The sequence below is a fragment of the Tiliqua scincoides genome, chromosome 2 (assembly GCF_035046505.1).
Source record: "Tiliqua scincoides isolate rTilSci1 chromosome 2, rTilSci1.hap2, whole genome shotgun sequence".
Taxonomy (NCBI): domain Eukaryota; kingdom Metazoa; phylum Chordata; class Lepidosauria; order Squamata; family Scincidae; genus Tiliqua; species Tiliqua scincoides.
The window spans coordinates 190705729-190722691 of record NC_089822.1 but is presented as its reverse complement, the minus strand read 5'-3'; the positions used below and the strand labels follow the sequence as shown (position 1 = coordinate 190722691).

At 41.8% G+C, this 16963-nt stretch overlaps 1 protein-coding gene and 1 pseudogene across 1 annotated transcript in view; both read left to right on the top strand.

Moving 5' to 3' along the window:
* Nucleotides 1-8341: 8341 nt before the first annotated feature.
* LOC136643184 (5S ribosomal RNA) lies at nucleotides 8342-8461 on the top strand (annotated as a pseudogene).
* Nucleotides 8462-15989: 7528 nt separating this feature from the next.
* Nucleotides 15990-16963, top strand: part of LOC136638899 (collagen alpha-1(III) chain-like) — a 133999-nt gene continuing 133025 nt past the window's right edge. The window contains exon 1 of the mRNA XM_066612927.1: nucleotides 15990-16043. Within this exon, the coding sequence (XP_066469024.1) occupies nucleotides 15990-16043 (54 nt within the window). The remainder of the gene's footprint in view (nucleotides 16044-16963) is intronic.

Below are 16963 nucleotides of genomic sequence, written 5' to 3'. Positions count from 1 at the left end.
ACAACCTGTTTCAGGAGGGCCTAGGTTGAAAGATGTGACTTTTTCAGCAGCAGGTCACTGGCAAATTGCCCAACATTGGAGATCACCTTCTAGATAATGTGGAATCTCATTGCATTGTTTGGCCCTGTCTATTGCTGTTGTTTTTACCATCATCTTATTGTTATTACCATCATATTACCAACATATTAATATGTTATTACCATCATCATCTTAAATAGTAGCTGCTGGGGCTCTCATCAGGATTGGGACCACAGTGCACAGGGTAAGGGGATTTAACTCCCCTCATGCTACAGTACTGCTGAAGAATACTTTCCTCCCATCTTCTTTCCTCCACTCCCCTTCCAGGACTGCCTTTGCCCTGGAAGAGAAGCTTCCATTTACACTGGCACCCCCCCCCCCCAAAGAAGCACGTGAAACATAGACTTGAGATGATTTCAACTTTATTCTTGACAACAATAAAAAGGGAGCAGGGAAAATCCTCTCCAAAACCCTTAGCGTGCTGGCATGTAACGCCTGGGGAGAAATGGTGCTGGCCATCTACCTTCCCTGACCCCAATCGGGTGTCACATACTGGTTCAAGAAGTCACTCAATTGAGGACCAAGTTAGTCTATCCCAGCCAACCCCAAAGGGTCAAAGCAGTGGGCCACCACAAACCCACATAGGTAAATCCTTGAGTAGGCCTTTGCTCAAACCATCCAAGGGGTTTGCCAGCCAACCTCACCAACCCAGACAAGTGTTGTCAGAGCAGTCCTGGTTTGCCCCTTGGTCTTGCTTACCTCAGCATGTATGTTGTCCCCCATTCCTAGCTAGCCTGCCAGCACGCCACCTGCCTGACTCAAACAACATGCAAAGAACTTCCAGTTTTTTTACCACGCTCAAATACTAGTTTGGGGTAGGCGAAAAAACTGCCAACCAGGAGCCAATCAGGTTAATAGCAAAAAATTCCATCCAGTCCCTAAAGAGTGACCAGCTTATCTCAGTCTGTATGTTGGGTGGGTGGGCGGACGGACAGGACTTGATCACTTGACACAGACTGAAGCCGGGCAGCCAAACTTCTTGCTCCCTGGTCCCACAGGCAGCCAATTTTCCCACCTCTGCCCCATGTGCAGGGGGGAACAGTGCAAATGGTGGTAGAGCTCAAGAACCCCACCGGAGTTGTGCCAATGGAAGCCACCTTCTGAGGGCAAGCAGCAGCTTCGGGACATGATTTTCACTGGACCTGTAATGCGAGGGGAAAGGGCTAAATGCCTCCTCCCATATGCTACTGTAATGATAGCCACACACTGATATTCCCTATCAGGGATCCCTGCCCTGGCTGCTATGTAAAGTGGAAGGGGAAAAAAAAGAACTGGTGGGCCAAACTATCCACTTAACATAATGTTTAGTTTGGCCCTTAGACAATTGGAAGGCTGGTTTGAAGCTAATGAAGGCAGATCTCTGTAGGGACAGGGAAAGTTCTGCAGCTTTCCAGGCCACAAACATTGGCCTGTCTTCTATCCTATTATGTGCGGGCCAGAAATAGTTAGCCGAAATTGTACTATAATCATAGCGCAAGTGGAACTAAATCAATCCAACATCAGTTTAGGCAATAATTAATTGTTAAACATCTGTGAGGATTTGATGGGATTATTGTTGCTGCTGCTGCTGCTGCTGTTGCCATCCCGAACCTGGTGAATGCATTTTTTATTTATTGTTATTTTCTAGTGCATTCCGTTGTAAAACTTCCTTACAAATTTTTATCTTTCTAATTCAATTTACATATAAGTCCTTTCCTCTTTTGCGATAAGGACATATTTTCTTACAGCCCGTTGTGCTCTGGTTACTTTTTCAGGCTTTGCAATGTGTTGGTGCATTTCGGTTCCATTAAAGAATTATCTCAGAGCCAACACTAACAGGGGAAAAAAGCACACAGTAGGCCCCTTCTGGCACTGTACTGTTCAGAGCACAGAGGACGGAGACTGAATGTTTAAATGTTCCTCCTCAAACTCCACATGAATAGCAAGGTTGTATGTATTTGAGAAGGCAGCCACGGTATAAGGAAACAGGTTGTGTGTTTCTGTGTGAATGAACATTCAGGTATACTGTAACCCCCTGCCGTGCTGCATTCTCAGTAGCAGAGTTCCTTGGAAGCTCTATCATTCTCTAAATTCTGCATTGGCTAGCATTCTGGTACTTTGGGAACATAGGAAGTTGCCTTATACACTGTCAATGGAATATCTACGTAGTTCAGGATTGTCTTCACTGGCTGGCAGTGGATCTCCAGGGTGTCATACAGGCAGTTCTCTGCTTTACCTGGAGATGCTGAGGGCCTGGTGTGCAGCTTGGGGCCTTCTGCATGCTGTCATGTACTCTGCTACAGAATTACAGCCCCTCTGCAAGTACCATTCAGAAATTGGTTGTCCCTTATCAGAAATGCTTGGGACCAGAAGCATTTCAGATTTCGGTCTTTGGGGGATTTTGGAAAATTTGTATATACAGTACATAATAAGATATTTTGAAGATGGGATCCAAGTCTAAACACAAAATTCATATATGTTTCATATAAACCTTATACACTTAACCTGAAGGTAATTTTTTAAGTATTTTTGTATATTTATACAATATTTTAAATAATTTTGTGCATAAAACAAAGTTTGTGTGCAATGAAACATCAGAAAGCAAAGGTGTCACTCTCTCTGCCACCCACTCAGTTTTTGGAGCATTTTGGATTTTCAAATTTGGGATGCTCAACCTGTATTTGTAAAACACCTTTATATGACTTTTAATCCCCTGAAAACCCAGTGAATTAAGTAATTGTATGGTAGTATCAGTTGTAACTTATTGACAAAACTTATTATGTAACTTTTGCATTTCCACTACGTCCTTTCTGAGATGTGGTGACCAGAACTGGACGCAATACTCCAGGTGTTGCCTTACCATCGATTTGTACAACGGCATTATAATACTATTATATAATACTATTCCCCTGGGGGCTGGGGATAAGAATAGGCCCTCAGTTTGGCTGTACTTGTTGTAAGAGGCGACTAAACAGCCACCGGGTAGATGGGACTCGTCAGCCTGGGAAGGCAGCTCATCTAAGAGAAGGAAAACTCTGATCCCAAACCTCCACTGCCTTGTGGCTACATCCAGTTATGGAAAAGGCTTCAGGAGTCAACCTCGAGGCAAAATCTGGAGCCGGAGTCCCTGAGGCAGTTCATGGCTGAACACAGTCACGTTCTGGCAACTCCTGCGATGCCACTGGAACCAACCGTATTGGCCTCTGCCTTTCCATTGGACCATTTCAGCGACGTGGAGAGGGGGGATTTGCTGCATGGGTAACAGCCTATCCTCCATACCTACTTTACCCAGGCTTCACGCACTGGAGAGGACAGTCTGTTCTAGAACCACCATTCAGAGCGTGACACCATGGTCTTCCGAGACTGAAGGATGCCAACACATTATAATACTAGCAGTTTTGTTTTCAATACCTTTTCTAATGATCTCAAGCATAGAATTGGCCTTCTTCACTGCCACCGCACATTGGGTCGACACTTCATTCGGTTGACACTTCTCCATTCATTTCAATATTTTATTTTTAATATATTAGACTTGATGCTCCCATGCTACGTGACTGCATTTGGGGAAACATTACAGACCTGTGCTTTTAACAAGCTACTAAGTATATTCTTTTAACAATGACAGTAAATGGGACTTACTCCTGGGTAAGTGTGCCTTACTCCTTGCAGCCTAGGATTGTTAAAAATTTTCCTGCTTGATAATGTCACTTCAGGTCCTGACATAATTTCTGGGACCTGACAGATTCTCATTTTTAAATGTAGGTCCTGGTGCTAAATGGTCCTGGTAAGAACCACTGATATTGAAGGTATTTCTCTCACTGTGCAGAGAGTTAGAAACTACAGATATATTGAGTCACTTGATTCTGTGTGGTTCATTAAATATATTTCTGGTAGTAATTAGCTTGCTTCATTTGATTGATTCCATGTGTCTTGCAATAGTGGGCATTGCAACATGCACGTCATGGTTTTGGCTGATGAATTGCAGAGTTCGCTTTGCTGATGGCCTTGATGAGGTAGTCTCTTCTGAAGAAAGCAGCTCTTTAAAGTTCACATTATGCTGTTAATTCAGAGAAAACTGTCCTAGTCGTTGTCCAACAGTTCAGGCCAATGTTCCAGGTGAATGGAGTATTCTCTGCAACAAGTCATGCACATTGGGGCAAAAAATAAAAACTTCACATATAGGCTGATGGGTTCTGAGCTGTCTGTGACAGATCAGGAGAGAGATCTTGGGGTGGTGGTAGACAGCTCAATGAAAGTGTTGACCCAATGTGCGGCAGTGGTGAAGAAGGCGAATTCTATGCTTGGGATCATTAGAAAAGGTATTGAGAACAAAATAGCTAATATTATAATACTGTTTTACAAATCGGTGGTAAGGCCACACCTGGAGTACTGTGACCAGTTCTGGTCGCCACATCTCAAAAAGGACATAGTGGAAATGGAAAAGGAGCAAAAGAGAGTGACTAAAATGATTAGTGGGCTGGGGCACCTTCCTTATGAGGAAGAGCTTATGAAGAGCTATAGCATTTGGGCCTCTTCAGTCTAGGCGCCAGAGGGGGACATGATTGAGACATACAAATTTATGCAGGGGATGAATAGAGTGGATAGAGTGATGCTCTTTTCCCTCTCGCACAACACCAGAACCAGGGGACAGCTAAAATTGAGTGTTAGGTTAGGACAGACAAAGAAAATACTTCTCTACTCAGCATGTAGTTAGTCTGTGGAACTCCTTGCCACAGGATATGGTGATGACATCTGGCCTAGGTGCCTTTAAAAGGAGATTGGACAAATTTCTGGAGAAAAAGTCCATCACGTGTTGCAAGCCATGATGTGTATGTGCAACCTCTTGATTTTAGAAGTAGGTTATGTCAGAAAGCAAGATGCAAGGGAGAGCACCAGGAGGCAGGTCTTTTTGTTGTCTTATGTGCTCCCTAAGGCAGTTGGTGGGCCACTGTGAGATACAGGAAGCTGCACTAGATGAGCTTATGGCCTGATCTAGCAGGGCTCTTCTTATGTTCTTATTAACGTAAGAGTTCAGTGGAAGATAAGGTGATTTATAAAGTTTGAAACTCAGTGCTATGCAGTATACTATGCCATACATAACACAACCTCAAACTTGCCAGTCCTTCAAATGAGCTAATTCCTGAGGCTACCAGAAGTTAATTTAGGGCTGGAAATAAGACATATCAGTTGATTATGATTAAAAATATTTATATACCACATTTGTACAAAAAGTACAGACGTGCCCAGTATTTGCAGGGGGTTCTATTGCCGAACACACACACACCCCATAGTTAATTGACACTGTGGATAACCAGGGACATTCCTTTTTGAATGCATGCATGATACAGAGGCCGCCCTAAAAGGCAAAAAACCCCGCTGTTTCCAGTTTCACAATAAGACTGGAAGTAATGTTTTTAATGCCTTATAAGGCATTGGGAGGCCTTATTGGGAAGATTTTATTGTGAAACCAGAATTGGTAGAGAAGATTATTTCGGTGGTAGACATATGAGGCTGAGAGATGAGAGGATGAAAATCTGATTTTCACCATTTACCAAGTATTCTACACAAGTTCTAAGTGTTCTTAGGGATGCAGACTAAAGTTTACAGTTACCTATCATTCAGTAAGCAGTTACTGCTAGTAAACCTGCCACGAGACTTTGTGGCTCTTAGAGAAACCATTCATCACTTGCATCCACTCCTTAGGGATGAGCTTTTTTACCATATCTCTTTCCAGGATTTGTAATCAGTTTACAGTGAATGGCAAGCAGTCACTGTGCTTTGGTCGCATGGTCCACATGTCCAGCTTCCTGTATGGTGACAGGTGTCCCATAGTTCATTGGCAGGTTGCCTGTAGTTACTGTAGGTGTACTTTAATATAGCTGTATTTAGCAGACAGAATCCCAAGAAGATTAACAGTATTTATTGAGCTATGTTAATTGATTCCAGCATTGTTGTTATTTTAACCATTTTAAACAAAACGTTACCAGAACAAGATGATCTAATAAGCCTCAGAAGACATGTGTAATGTCCTTAGTACATTGATGATTGTAAAAGAACATAAGGAAACACAAACAAGTGGGAAACATAACAAAATGGGCTTTTTGTTTGTTTGTTTAGCCATGTGGTGGCCATTAATTTTATATGTCTTACTCTTGCTGCTGGGGATGCCAAAGGGGGATATTAAAATCAAAGTTATATTTTCATTGCTTGAACTTCTCTCCTGGAACCAAGGATTCTCACTGCCATCTTGTTGCAGCAAAGGGTGATATAGTTGCTGCCTTTGGTTTTTAATGAATTATATAAACAAGACTATTATTGAAATGAAGTTGGTTTAACAGCTTTCAGTGATAGCATTCATGCTATCATGGTCTTGTGGTATTGCACCCTAGAAAAATTAGCAGAGTGTGAAACGTAATGGAGTGCATTCCCCGAGCTGGTTGTTTCAGGTTAAGGTTTACTGCAAACCAGACAAGTGGGAAGTAATAGGCTTCCTGCTAAACAGGTCAAAAGCTCCATCTTATGTACTGAAGGCTGTGCTACATCTTTTTCAAGTAGAATTGTACTTAAAATCCATGAATCAGGAAACCACAGCATACCATGACCAATAAACCTTAGCAGATACACATTTAAAAATGCACGTGACTTCTTCAGATGGTGCAGATGTACAACATGGTTCTTAACTCCTAACTCTTTAATGAATGCAGCAGTCCCTTAGTGAGAAGGATCAAAGGGAAACAAGGGTCTCCAGGGCACCAGGTGGAGCAGGTTGGAGAAGAAGACTGACTGTCCAGGCTTAGATATTATCAGATATGTTCACAGAATATTGAAAGGGTGGTGTTCCTCACCATGCTTCAAGTGGATATTCCAAACATCAGTTTTCAGAACTTGTTTCAGTGTGGTGATTGCACATCCAAAGTTGCGTTAAGGACAGCAGGCCACTTCCTTGTAAGCTTTATGCCTGAAAAACAGTCCCAGGCACTGAGAAACTTTTTTTATTTATTTTAAGTGCCATCAAGCCAAGTCATTGCAAACTTTATAGCAAGTCTGTATATCCATCTGTTTTCCACGGTCTCTTTCCTTGTTTCTCTGGATTGTTTATCTGAGCCTATCTTCCCCATAAATGCAATGTTAAGCTTTTTAAGTGTTGGCAGTACTGTGTTCCAAGGTTAAAAACTCTCTGGAAATAATCCATCTCCATTTGTTTGCAGAGCATACAGCAGGACAAGTTCCTCAGTGAGTTTGTACAGTACAGTGAAAATAATCAGAAAAATGCCCACTTTGAAGAGATTTGGAGTGATTGACATAAATGGGCTATATGGTCCTTTTAGTCACAATTTAAATAAAAATTGAGCATTTGGAATATAAAATCAATGCTTGGTTCCAGTTTATTTATTCATTTATTTATTTAATTTACATCCTGACTTTTCCTCTGAATGAATGAAGCACTCAAGCAGTGAATTCTAGTTTTGTCATGTTGCCAGTGTCTGAAGAACCAATGGGGTGTTTAGTCTGTAGAAGACAAGATCCAAACTTTGGAGTTGGACTAGTAAAATGAAGTTTGAAGGTTCAAAGGGCAATGTGTCTCGTTTTTCTCAACAGCAGCCTCTGAGTCATATGACAAACCACTTGAAACTGAAAAGAATTTCAAAAACATGTGGTGTGTTCTATGGCCAGCTCAGATCTTTTAAAGTCCCCCAACGACGTATGGCGCTGTGGATGTAGTCGTGAGGAACAAGTAATGTAGGAGCTGTTGTGGTCACTTATCTGTATCATGCATGCATTCATGAAGGATTGAGTTCATTGTGTAGCCTTGGCAAGCGGCTGTCTCTCTACCTTGGCTCTCCATCTGTGAAACAGGAATAATCGTGACATATTTGCAAGTAAGAAGAGGCATACTGGTAATAATACTATTAATAATAATGATAGCCAGTATAAAAATATATAAATGATGGTTGCTGTATTTTTGTCCCATTACACACCTGTCACATGTTTGCTGTCCCCCACTGCCCCTGACAGAAATGCAAAGAAAACTTCACACCTAAGGGAAAACCCACAAAGTCCGCAGGATTGTAACAGGTAAATTATATATTTATCTACACACTTGCACAAACACATCGTGTATAAATGTATAGTTATATAAAGAGATCTTCTTTATCCATTCAGTTGAGTTCAACTCTTGGCAACTTTATAGGCAAGAGCTCTCCAAGCTGCCTTGTGAAGCACGGTGCCTCTCAATTGTTGGATGTTCATCTTTGTATTTGTTTTGCTGGTGCCAGCCTAACATGTAAGCAGCAACTGTTACCTTGCACATGCCTGATCTCGTCTGATCTCAAAAGCTAAGCAGGGTCAGGCCTGGTTAGTACTTGGATGGGAGACCGCCTGGGAATACCAGGTGCTGTAGGCTTATACCATAGTCTTTTGAGACTGAAGGTTGCCAACCATAGCCTAACACGTTCTTTGTCTGCCCTTCTTGTTCTCCTAGCACTTCTAGCATCATTGACTTCTCTAGTGAATTGGCATGCATGAAATGGCCAAAGTAACATGCCATGGCCATAGAGAGATAGATACCTCCAAATACTTTTTTAAAAAATGATACTCTTATACATTTCTTAACATAAAAACAGTATGTGAAGCCGTGCAGTGGAGATATAGATATGTTTTTTCTGGTGTGTTAATAATGTTACTTGGCATAAGGAATCTTCTAACATGGAGCAGATGCATTACTTCATGTAAGCCAACTCAGCCAGCAGATTCAATGAGAATCCCACAAGCTGCCGCCATGAGCGGCGAACTGACATGGGCCCAGCCAATGATGTCATCAGCAGATGCTGTCCATGTGGGGAAAACAGTTGTGACTCAGCAGCTTTAATAATGATGATCCGCTGGTTTTGGCCTTTGGGGGGCAAGGGTAGGAAGGGCAAGGGGGAGTTAGAAGCAGGAAGGAGAGAGAGAGGATGAGGTGAAGCTGGAGATGAAGGCAGAGGAGTGGACAGAGTGAGAAACAGAGAGGAGGAAACATGAACAGAGGCAGAAAGAGTGAAGCGAACAAGTGACAAGACTCAGAAATTGGGCAAAAACAGCTGGATCTGCAGGGCGAGGAAGAAAGGTATATAGGAGACAAGGAAAAAATGAAGAGTTGATAACAGGACTGACAGACAGGAGGGGGGAATAATGAAGGCAAAGAACACTGAGAGAAAGAAGAAAGGGAAGGGCCCTCTGAAAGAGAGAGAGAAGGACTCTTGGTTGCAGCTCGCACATGTGGGATTGGCAAGCCATAGAAACGTCTTAAGTCTGTCTTGATGCTTTGGACATCCCCTCATCAATAAGAGGAACCAAATGGTCCTGGACCCTAGGGAACCCCCCTTCCCAGGAGCTGTATCCCTATGCTGGCAAGACCCTATGCTAATAGACTCTGCCATTCAATTGTGCTAGCAAGTCAGTTGGCACTGTGTTACGTCCAAGCACTCCTGTACACATGGGTCCACTAAGGGCCCAATCCTATGCAGCATTCCAGTGCTGATACAGCTGGGCCAATGGGGTATGTACTGCATCATGCAGTGGACAGTCATGGAGGTCTCCTCAAGGCAAGGGAATGTCTGTTCCCTTACCTTGAGGCTGCATTTTGGTGCCATCATCATTGGAAAGTTGGATAGGATTGGGCACTAAGTCACCCTGTGATGAACAGAGCTCAGGGTAAAGCAACCAACAGGCACAATGACAATGATTTGGCCAAGAACAAGGGGACCAACCAAATGGACTAATGGAGAACAACCTTGTACTCCACAATGCATTGTGAGATAAGTAACTCAAAACAAGTCCTGTACCTTTTCTTCTTACCAAGTGTCATACCCAGCACCACAGCACACTCAACCCCCTCTCTTTGGGAGTGAGATGACCAGGGAAACTTGGTGGAATGTTTCCCTGGTGGAATGACCAGGGAAATCTGATTTTACTGTCAGATTCTTATTTTACCCAGCTGTCAATAGGAGATAATTTTCTTGTCTGTTTTTTTCTCTCCAAAATTTCACAGCAGTTTTTGTGGAAAGTTGGTATTTATTCCTTTTTCGTATCAGTGTAGTTGTATCTCATATTACTCCAGGATATTAATTTAGTCGTTGGTTAGATTGGGCAAGCAATAAATATATCCTGGAGGATATATATTTTTTCATGAGAAGGAACAGATGAGAAATTTGCTAACTACCGGTAATAATTTGTACTTAAGCTAAACCAAAGGTGGGAGATACCCTTTCCTGGTTGACTTTGAAAAAAAACCATACAGGGATGCTGTTCTGCTGAGGTTCGTACCTGTCAGGTGTTATAGGATTCAAAGTGGAATTCTCCTGGTCTTCTTGGGAGAAGTATCATTTTGTACAACCTGCATTTCCAAGCTTATGGAAGATACCCTTCTAAAGGAACCCAAACTACTGGAGCTATCACTGTGCTATGCTTACATTTTGTAAATGAAATGATAACCCCTTGTTGCAACAATAACTTGCCTTGTTTCCTATTGTAAAAATGTTTGTGATTTTCTTGATTTGATCATAGCAGCATTTCACAACCAAGGTCTGGAAAATGTTCAGCAAATCAGACTCAGTACAACAACTTGCTTTTCTAAAGAAATGTGACTTCTATGTGTTAACGATTGCGCTAACCTGCTAATGATCGTTATGATCCTTAGCAAAATACTTTTGCTAGCACACATTTTTGGGTGGGAAGAAATTAATCTTTGGAACTTATTCTGTTGCCTGGAGAGATTGCTTTCATTTGAAACAGAAAGCGGATGTACGATAAAAGGGAAACTATAACTTTCCAGCTATAAAGCCCAAGCTAGGACCGCTGCAAATGTTAAAAAAGTAAAATGCCACAAATACCGTGGCCCGTAGAAGTCATGACCTTTGTTTTGAGTCATGAGATTTGAAAAGTAGAACTGATGTTTTCTTTCTGACTTGTGACCTTCTAAGGTCCAAATCCTAACCCACTTTCCAGCACTGGCAAAGCTGTGCCAGTAAGGCGTGTGCTGCATCCTGCAGTTGGGTGTCACTAACGGAGGCCTCCTCAAAGTACGGGAATGTTTGTTCCCTTACCTAGGAGCTGCATTGTCCTTATGTCGGTGCTGGAAAGTGGGTTAGGACTGAGCCCCAAATTAATGTATTTCTCTGTTCCTTTCATGGTGCCCTGTATTAATGTCTCAGGATAGTTTGCAACAACAAATTAAACATAATCCCAAACATTGAAATTAAGAACGTTAGAATTTAAGAGGCACTGACAATTCCGATTGTGTTGCATCTTGTGAGATGTGTCACACGACATATTGTACAACGCAAAGACAGAATTTCGTTCAGAGTGTGTATGTGTGCTCGGAACCTTGCGCTGTCACTTCTACATGCACAAGCAGAAGGATAATACACAACAGAATTGTAGGTGGTTCTGCTCAAATATAAGTGTCATGAAGTTCAGTGGGACTTACTCCCGGGGAAGTGTGTGTAGGTTACAGCCTTAGAATCCAACCCTGGCCAAATGCAAACAAAATTAAAAGTACAATGTGCGTTATAAGTGGATAGAAAATAAATAAGATCATGTGTGAATAAAAATCCCAATTATAAGTAATAAAAATTCTGACTCTCCTAATTATGCTAAGAACCCTAAACCAAGGAAACTTGTCTCATATCCCAGATGTTTGTGTTCTTTGCCTTTTCCTGTTCTTGTTGAATTAAGAAATGAATAGTATCTAAGCTAAAGCACAATTGACTAGCCGCAGCATTAGATCATCATGTGCATATTCCATTTTCCAACTTGAACAGCATGGACATCCTGATCGTACTGATGAGTGATCAGTGCTAGCTTCATATTCTTGGAAAAGAAGGCAATTCTCTTCTATGTTCTTGATCAGGATGCCATTTTGCCCAGCGTCTCAGTTTAGGCGGGCATTGTCTCATTTGCTCTGGGCTGAAAAGTCATGGGGTCTTCCATAAGAGTGCCATTGATAGCTGATTTTCACCACCCCTTTCCCATCTATGCTAGTGCAGCACAAGCCTTATGGCACAGCTCTGATACGTCAGCACAAAAGCATTAATAAAAAGCTGTTCAGCTGGATTCAAACTTTTGGCACTAGCACTATCACGCCACCCCAAGTTCAGGCTCTTCAGCAGCACAGCAGAAACGAGTCTGCTGACATTGAGACAGAAAGACACAATGAAGTGAATGGATTCCATAATCTGTCTATAATTATTATTTCATTCTTCAGGTTGATAAGTTGTTTCAATTTATCTTAAAACATTAAAACAGTCTTTAAAATAGTTTAGTGTTTGAAGATACTTGCATAAACAAAAGTGTGTATCTCATTTTATATTGTTTTCCAGGGAGTTTGGGTTTTTCTTTAATTTTTCCCACATTTCCCCCCCATTTAATCCTTCTGGTTTTGATCATGTAGGAAATGGAGCATGAAGAAGCTAAAAAAAGTGTAAAAATGCCTTGTTTAAATAGGAGAGAAACATGGATTCCATTAGACTATTCAGACCAAATGCTCACCTCTCTTTTAGGCTGGAATCTTGGTGAGGACATAGCAAATCTCAGAGAGCAATATGAGGAGCTTGTTATACATGGAAAAACAATTAGAAAACCAACAATTTCACTAAATTGTGTTTCAATGAGAGCCAAATGAGCATGCAGAAAATCATGATAAAGCCTTTCCTGGGTGCACCACTTCAGTTTACAAACGTTTATAGTCAGAATTGTGTGGACAGAGAAGGAATTAGTAGAGTGTTTGAGTGCATATTCTAAAAGGCTTTAAACCCAAATCCAGTAAATAAAATTTGAATCTATAATTGGTTTTAGATTGGGATGATCAGAAACAACCCTGTTATTGCCTGGCAAGCCTGTTAGATTATGGGGAGCTCTTGTAAAGTGCAGGTTGGGAACTGGATAGAAACTTAACTGACTAAAGGTAGGATTGTCATCCATTCTGTTTTAAACTGATTCAGTATATATTTAGATCCATACCATTCATGTCATGCTGTCTGAAGGTATTCGGCTGTGTGATACTACCAGTACTGCTGCCCTCCATGCTGCCACTGCTCCTGGAACCCATGCATCCCTTACTGGGCAGCTTCCTCTGTGTATACTCTTTAAATGAAGCAGGAAATGTGGAGCATGCTGGGACCAATCTCAGTACGCTCTACGTTTCCTCTTTCAATTACAAAGGCTATTCTGAAAGTAAGTTCCATTTGGCTGTTTAAAAAAAAAGACTTAAAGAAAACAACTGAATACTGCTGAAAAGTTACATTCCATGCCAGCACTTCTTTTCCACATATTCTCCACCTGAACTGAGGCAATTGTTGTATCCTGGGACAAGCTTTTGTCTCCCTTGGTCAAGAGAGTTGCTGAGAAGCTCAGCCCCCTTGAATCTGTGTCAACAAAAGGCATGATTCTTCTCCATGACATCACACGTGCTCAGGCAGCCAACTTTCCTGACAAGGGGAGAGAAAAGCTTGTCCCAGGATACAAGAACTGCCTCAGTTCAGGTGGAGATCACGTGGAGAAGTAGTGTGGCCATGGTATGTAACTTTTGAGCAGTATTTAATTGTTTTCCTTAAGTCTTGTTTTCTTAACAGCTGAATGGAACTTACTTACAGAATAACCCTCTTATAAAGCCCATAGAGAAGAAGGGGTAGGTAAGGAGGCTGGCTCAGTCACCAGCAGACTTGAAGGAGGTGGTAGGTGTCTGTTTGCCACAATCCCCCTCTTCTGTCACCATTGTTTGTGCAAGGACAGGCCAACCATATAATCTTCTTAGCTCAATTCTTGGCAATGGCCACATATTGCTCTGACTTCTATAGTGATTCAGCCACATGTTGCAGCAGTGATACCTTACAGTCTTACCATTTTAATTGCTTATGTAACAACTTCCAGGGAATAACTGTGCTATTCTTTTGCAGCAAGACCAACAGAAAGTCTTGTGGCACATTATAGACCAAGGGTCTCTAAACTTTTTGGCCGAAGGGCCGCATCAAATAACTGGCACAGTGTTGAGGGCCGGAAAAAAAATTACATGTAAAATTTAAATAAATACATTAGAGATGTATGTAGAGATGGAACTTGAATGAATGAATGAATGAATGGGCTCAAATGTCCAGGATTTCTCCAAGCAACAACACAGCTCAAGAAATAAAGCACACACACTTAAATGGACCCCCATTCCCCCACCCCACAAGCACAACTCTGGTTGTGTTTGGTCAACTGGGCTCTCAGGGGATCAGAGACTGGCCGTGGGCCGGATAGAGGCACTCCGTGGGCCGCATCTAGCCCCCGGGCTAGTCCCCTGTTATAGACTAACAAATGTATCATGACATTTTGGAAACTAGAGGCCATTCTATCAAATGCATGAACTATCCCCTCCTCAATTGGCAGGTATTGAGAGAAAGAGAGAGAAAGAGAGAGTGCACATGAATATAGACAAGCAGGTGCCATAAGAACCTTTGTTGTATTTGCTTTTAATGTTTTTCAGGGTCGTGTCCCCCTCCCCCCCCCCCCCGGTAAGTTGAACATATGTTATCACAGTGAGACCTCGCACTACAGTAACCCTTTCTTTCCTGAATTACCTGAACATTGTGCCCGTCATGGTTGGGCTTATGATTCATATAGGAATTATAGTCCTCAGAACGTATATTTTATTAGCTAGGAATATATTTTGAATTTTATGTTCTTAATTAATGCTAAACTTGGTCCTTTTTGTTTTTCAGGTCCTCCAGTAAGTACCATGGACATTACTTTTGGCCTTGAGTCAACAAAGTTAAGGCACTTTTTACTCCTTCTGTTTCATTTCACAAGAGTAGCACTTTTTGGTAGAGGTGTGTCTGGGGCTTGAATTGGTACCAGATGCTGCTTTTTCCTCTGATTGTAGACAAACAGTTAAAGAGCAAAACTAGCTTGAAAAATGCTTGTTTCTTTGCCTGAAAGGGATCTGTGGTCATTTTAAACCTAGTAAAAAAAATTTCCCCTTTTTCTCTCAATTTTTTTTGGTTAAGTCTCAACTTTTTTTTTAAAAGGTGCATGTTATTACTAGTATTGTTTGTTGCAAATGTTAAATTGCCTCACTGGCTTCCAGCAACTAACTGAGGGGTAACATGCTAGCTGCATAAAGCTCTGATTTCCCTCATGAATGTGCAACTTTGACAGAGGAAGGACGTATTGTGCTCTTTTGAGTTTCTTCATCAAGTGGTAAAACATTGCAGGCCCCAGACCTATTTGAATTTGCTTGGGTTGGTCATCTTACTTCCAGTTTTACTCACCGTCATCTTTCTGATCTTCTCCCTTCCTTATGCTGCCATAGCAACAGCAGAAGACTTGAAGCAGGGACAGACCAACAAGACTGAATGTATTGGATTCCTAGTATATTTGTGGGCAATCCTGGCTTGAGACATTCGGTCTTGTGCTTTGGTAGCATGAGAGTAAGAAGAAGAGAGAAGAAGGCAGGGAAAGTGTGGCTTGCCTAGCTGCCTGTGGGCAATTTTTTCATGCCACAGACAAGTAGGCAACTACCTAATTACAAGGCTTGTTGAAATCGCCTCCTGTCTCCCACAAAAAAAGTCCAATTTGCCTTACTCTGCTCCCACATTTAACTTGCTCCACATTATTTTTATTCATTAAGGTGGGTTGTGTTGATTTTCGAAGGGAATTGGATGTCGGGTTCCCATAGACTTTTTGAGAAATGCAAACAGTTGTATTTTCAACCTGCTTATCTGCTTTGGAAAACTTTGTGCTGTCGTCTGTTAAGCTTTCCTTCCTAACCACTGTAAAGCTGAGTTCCTTGAAATTAATGAGTCGCTTCAGACATCAGAGCAAATGTAAATACAAAATAAATAGTACGTTTATTTTGAACGATGTTGGATCTGATACTGAACGGTAAGACAAATTTGTTGAGAAATGAACTCGACATGGTCATAACTCCGCTGTGTTCTGCCACTTGGAAGCTTTTCACAAAACTGATGGTGTGTTCTTAATTTATGAAGAATGTTTGAAGCTGTTGTCCACTCTTCACCTCTCCCACTACCTGTGAATAACAGAAACCCTGCCGTGATGTATGTACAGACATTAAAAATTTGACTTCTATGACACCTTCAGAGATATAGTTTTGACTCAAATGCTCTTACCCTAAGAGGAGAAGCTCTGTGCTGCCCCATCTCAAGAATTAGACTTATCAAGCAATAAAGGCGGAAGCTGGCACTTGACCAACATTAAAGTGAAACATACCCAAGGTTTTGGAGTTTGTTGGTGAGGTTAAGGAGGTTAGAGCTGGTACAGTACTTGATCTATATGCACTTTTATCCATAACTAAAGCTTTAGGGCAATGGTGTTGATTGTAAGGCAAAGTAATGAGAATCATATTTGCCCTGATAGTTCGTGTTTGGGCTGGGAGGGTGGCTTAAAAAGTTAGTTGCAGCCTATTTTCCTTCAGCATTGATGGGTTTTGTCACCTCCAGCCTCAAAGTGGGTGTTAAAACCTTTACATTGAGGGATTTTCAGGTGCCTGAAACATAGCAGATTGTAGAAGCCGATCAACTCTTTTTTAGCCAGTGGAGTTTGAAGTGCTTCAGTGGAACATGGAGTATGTACTAAGAATCAGGAGAAAAACTTGGTTCATAAAATGCAGTCAACCTATTTATGGTAATTTTTCAATTGATTTTTGTTTTAACCACAGAGAAATGCTGTTGATTGCCGCAGTACTTAGTGGTTGTCAAACTGGTGAGTCGCAACCACCTTCCCTTTACTGCCCCTTTCCCGTTAAGGGGTGGGACTGGGGAAGGCAGCGACACAATCCTTAGGAACGCATCGCTGCAAGGGAAGAGGGGTTTTTAAAATGTGTCTTACCTGCTGCTGGGGTCTGGGTTGTGCAGGGAGCTCCTCATAG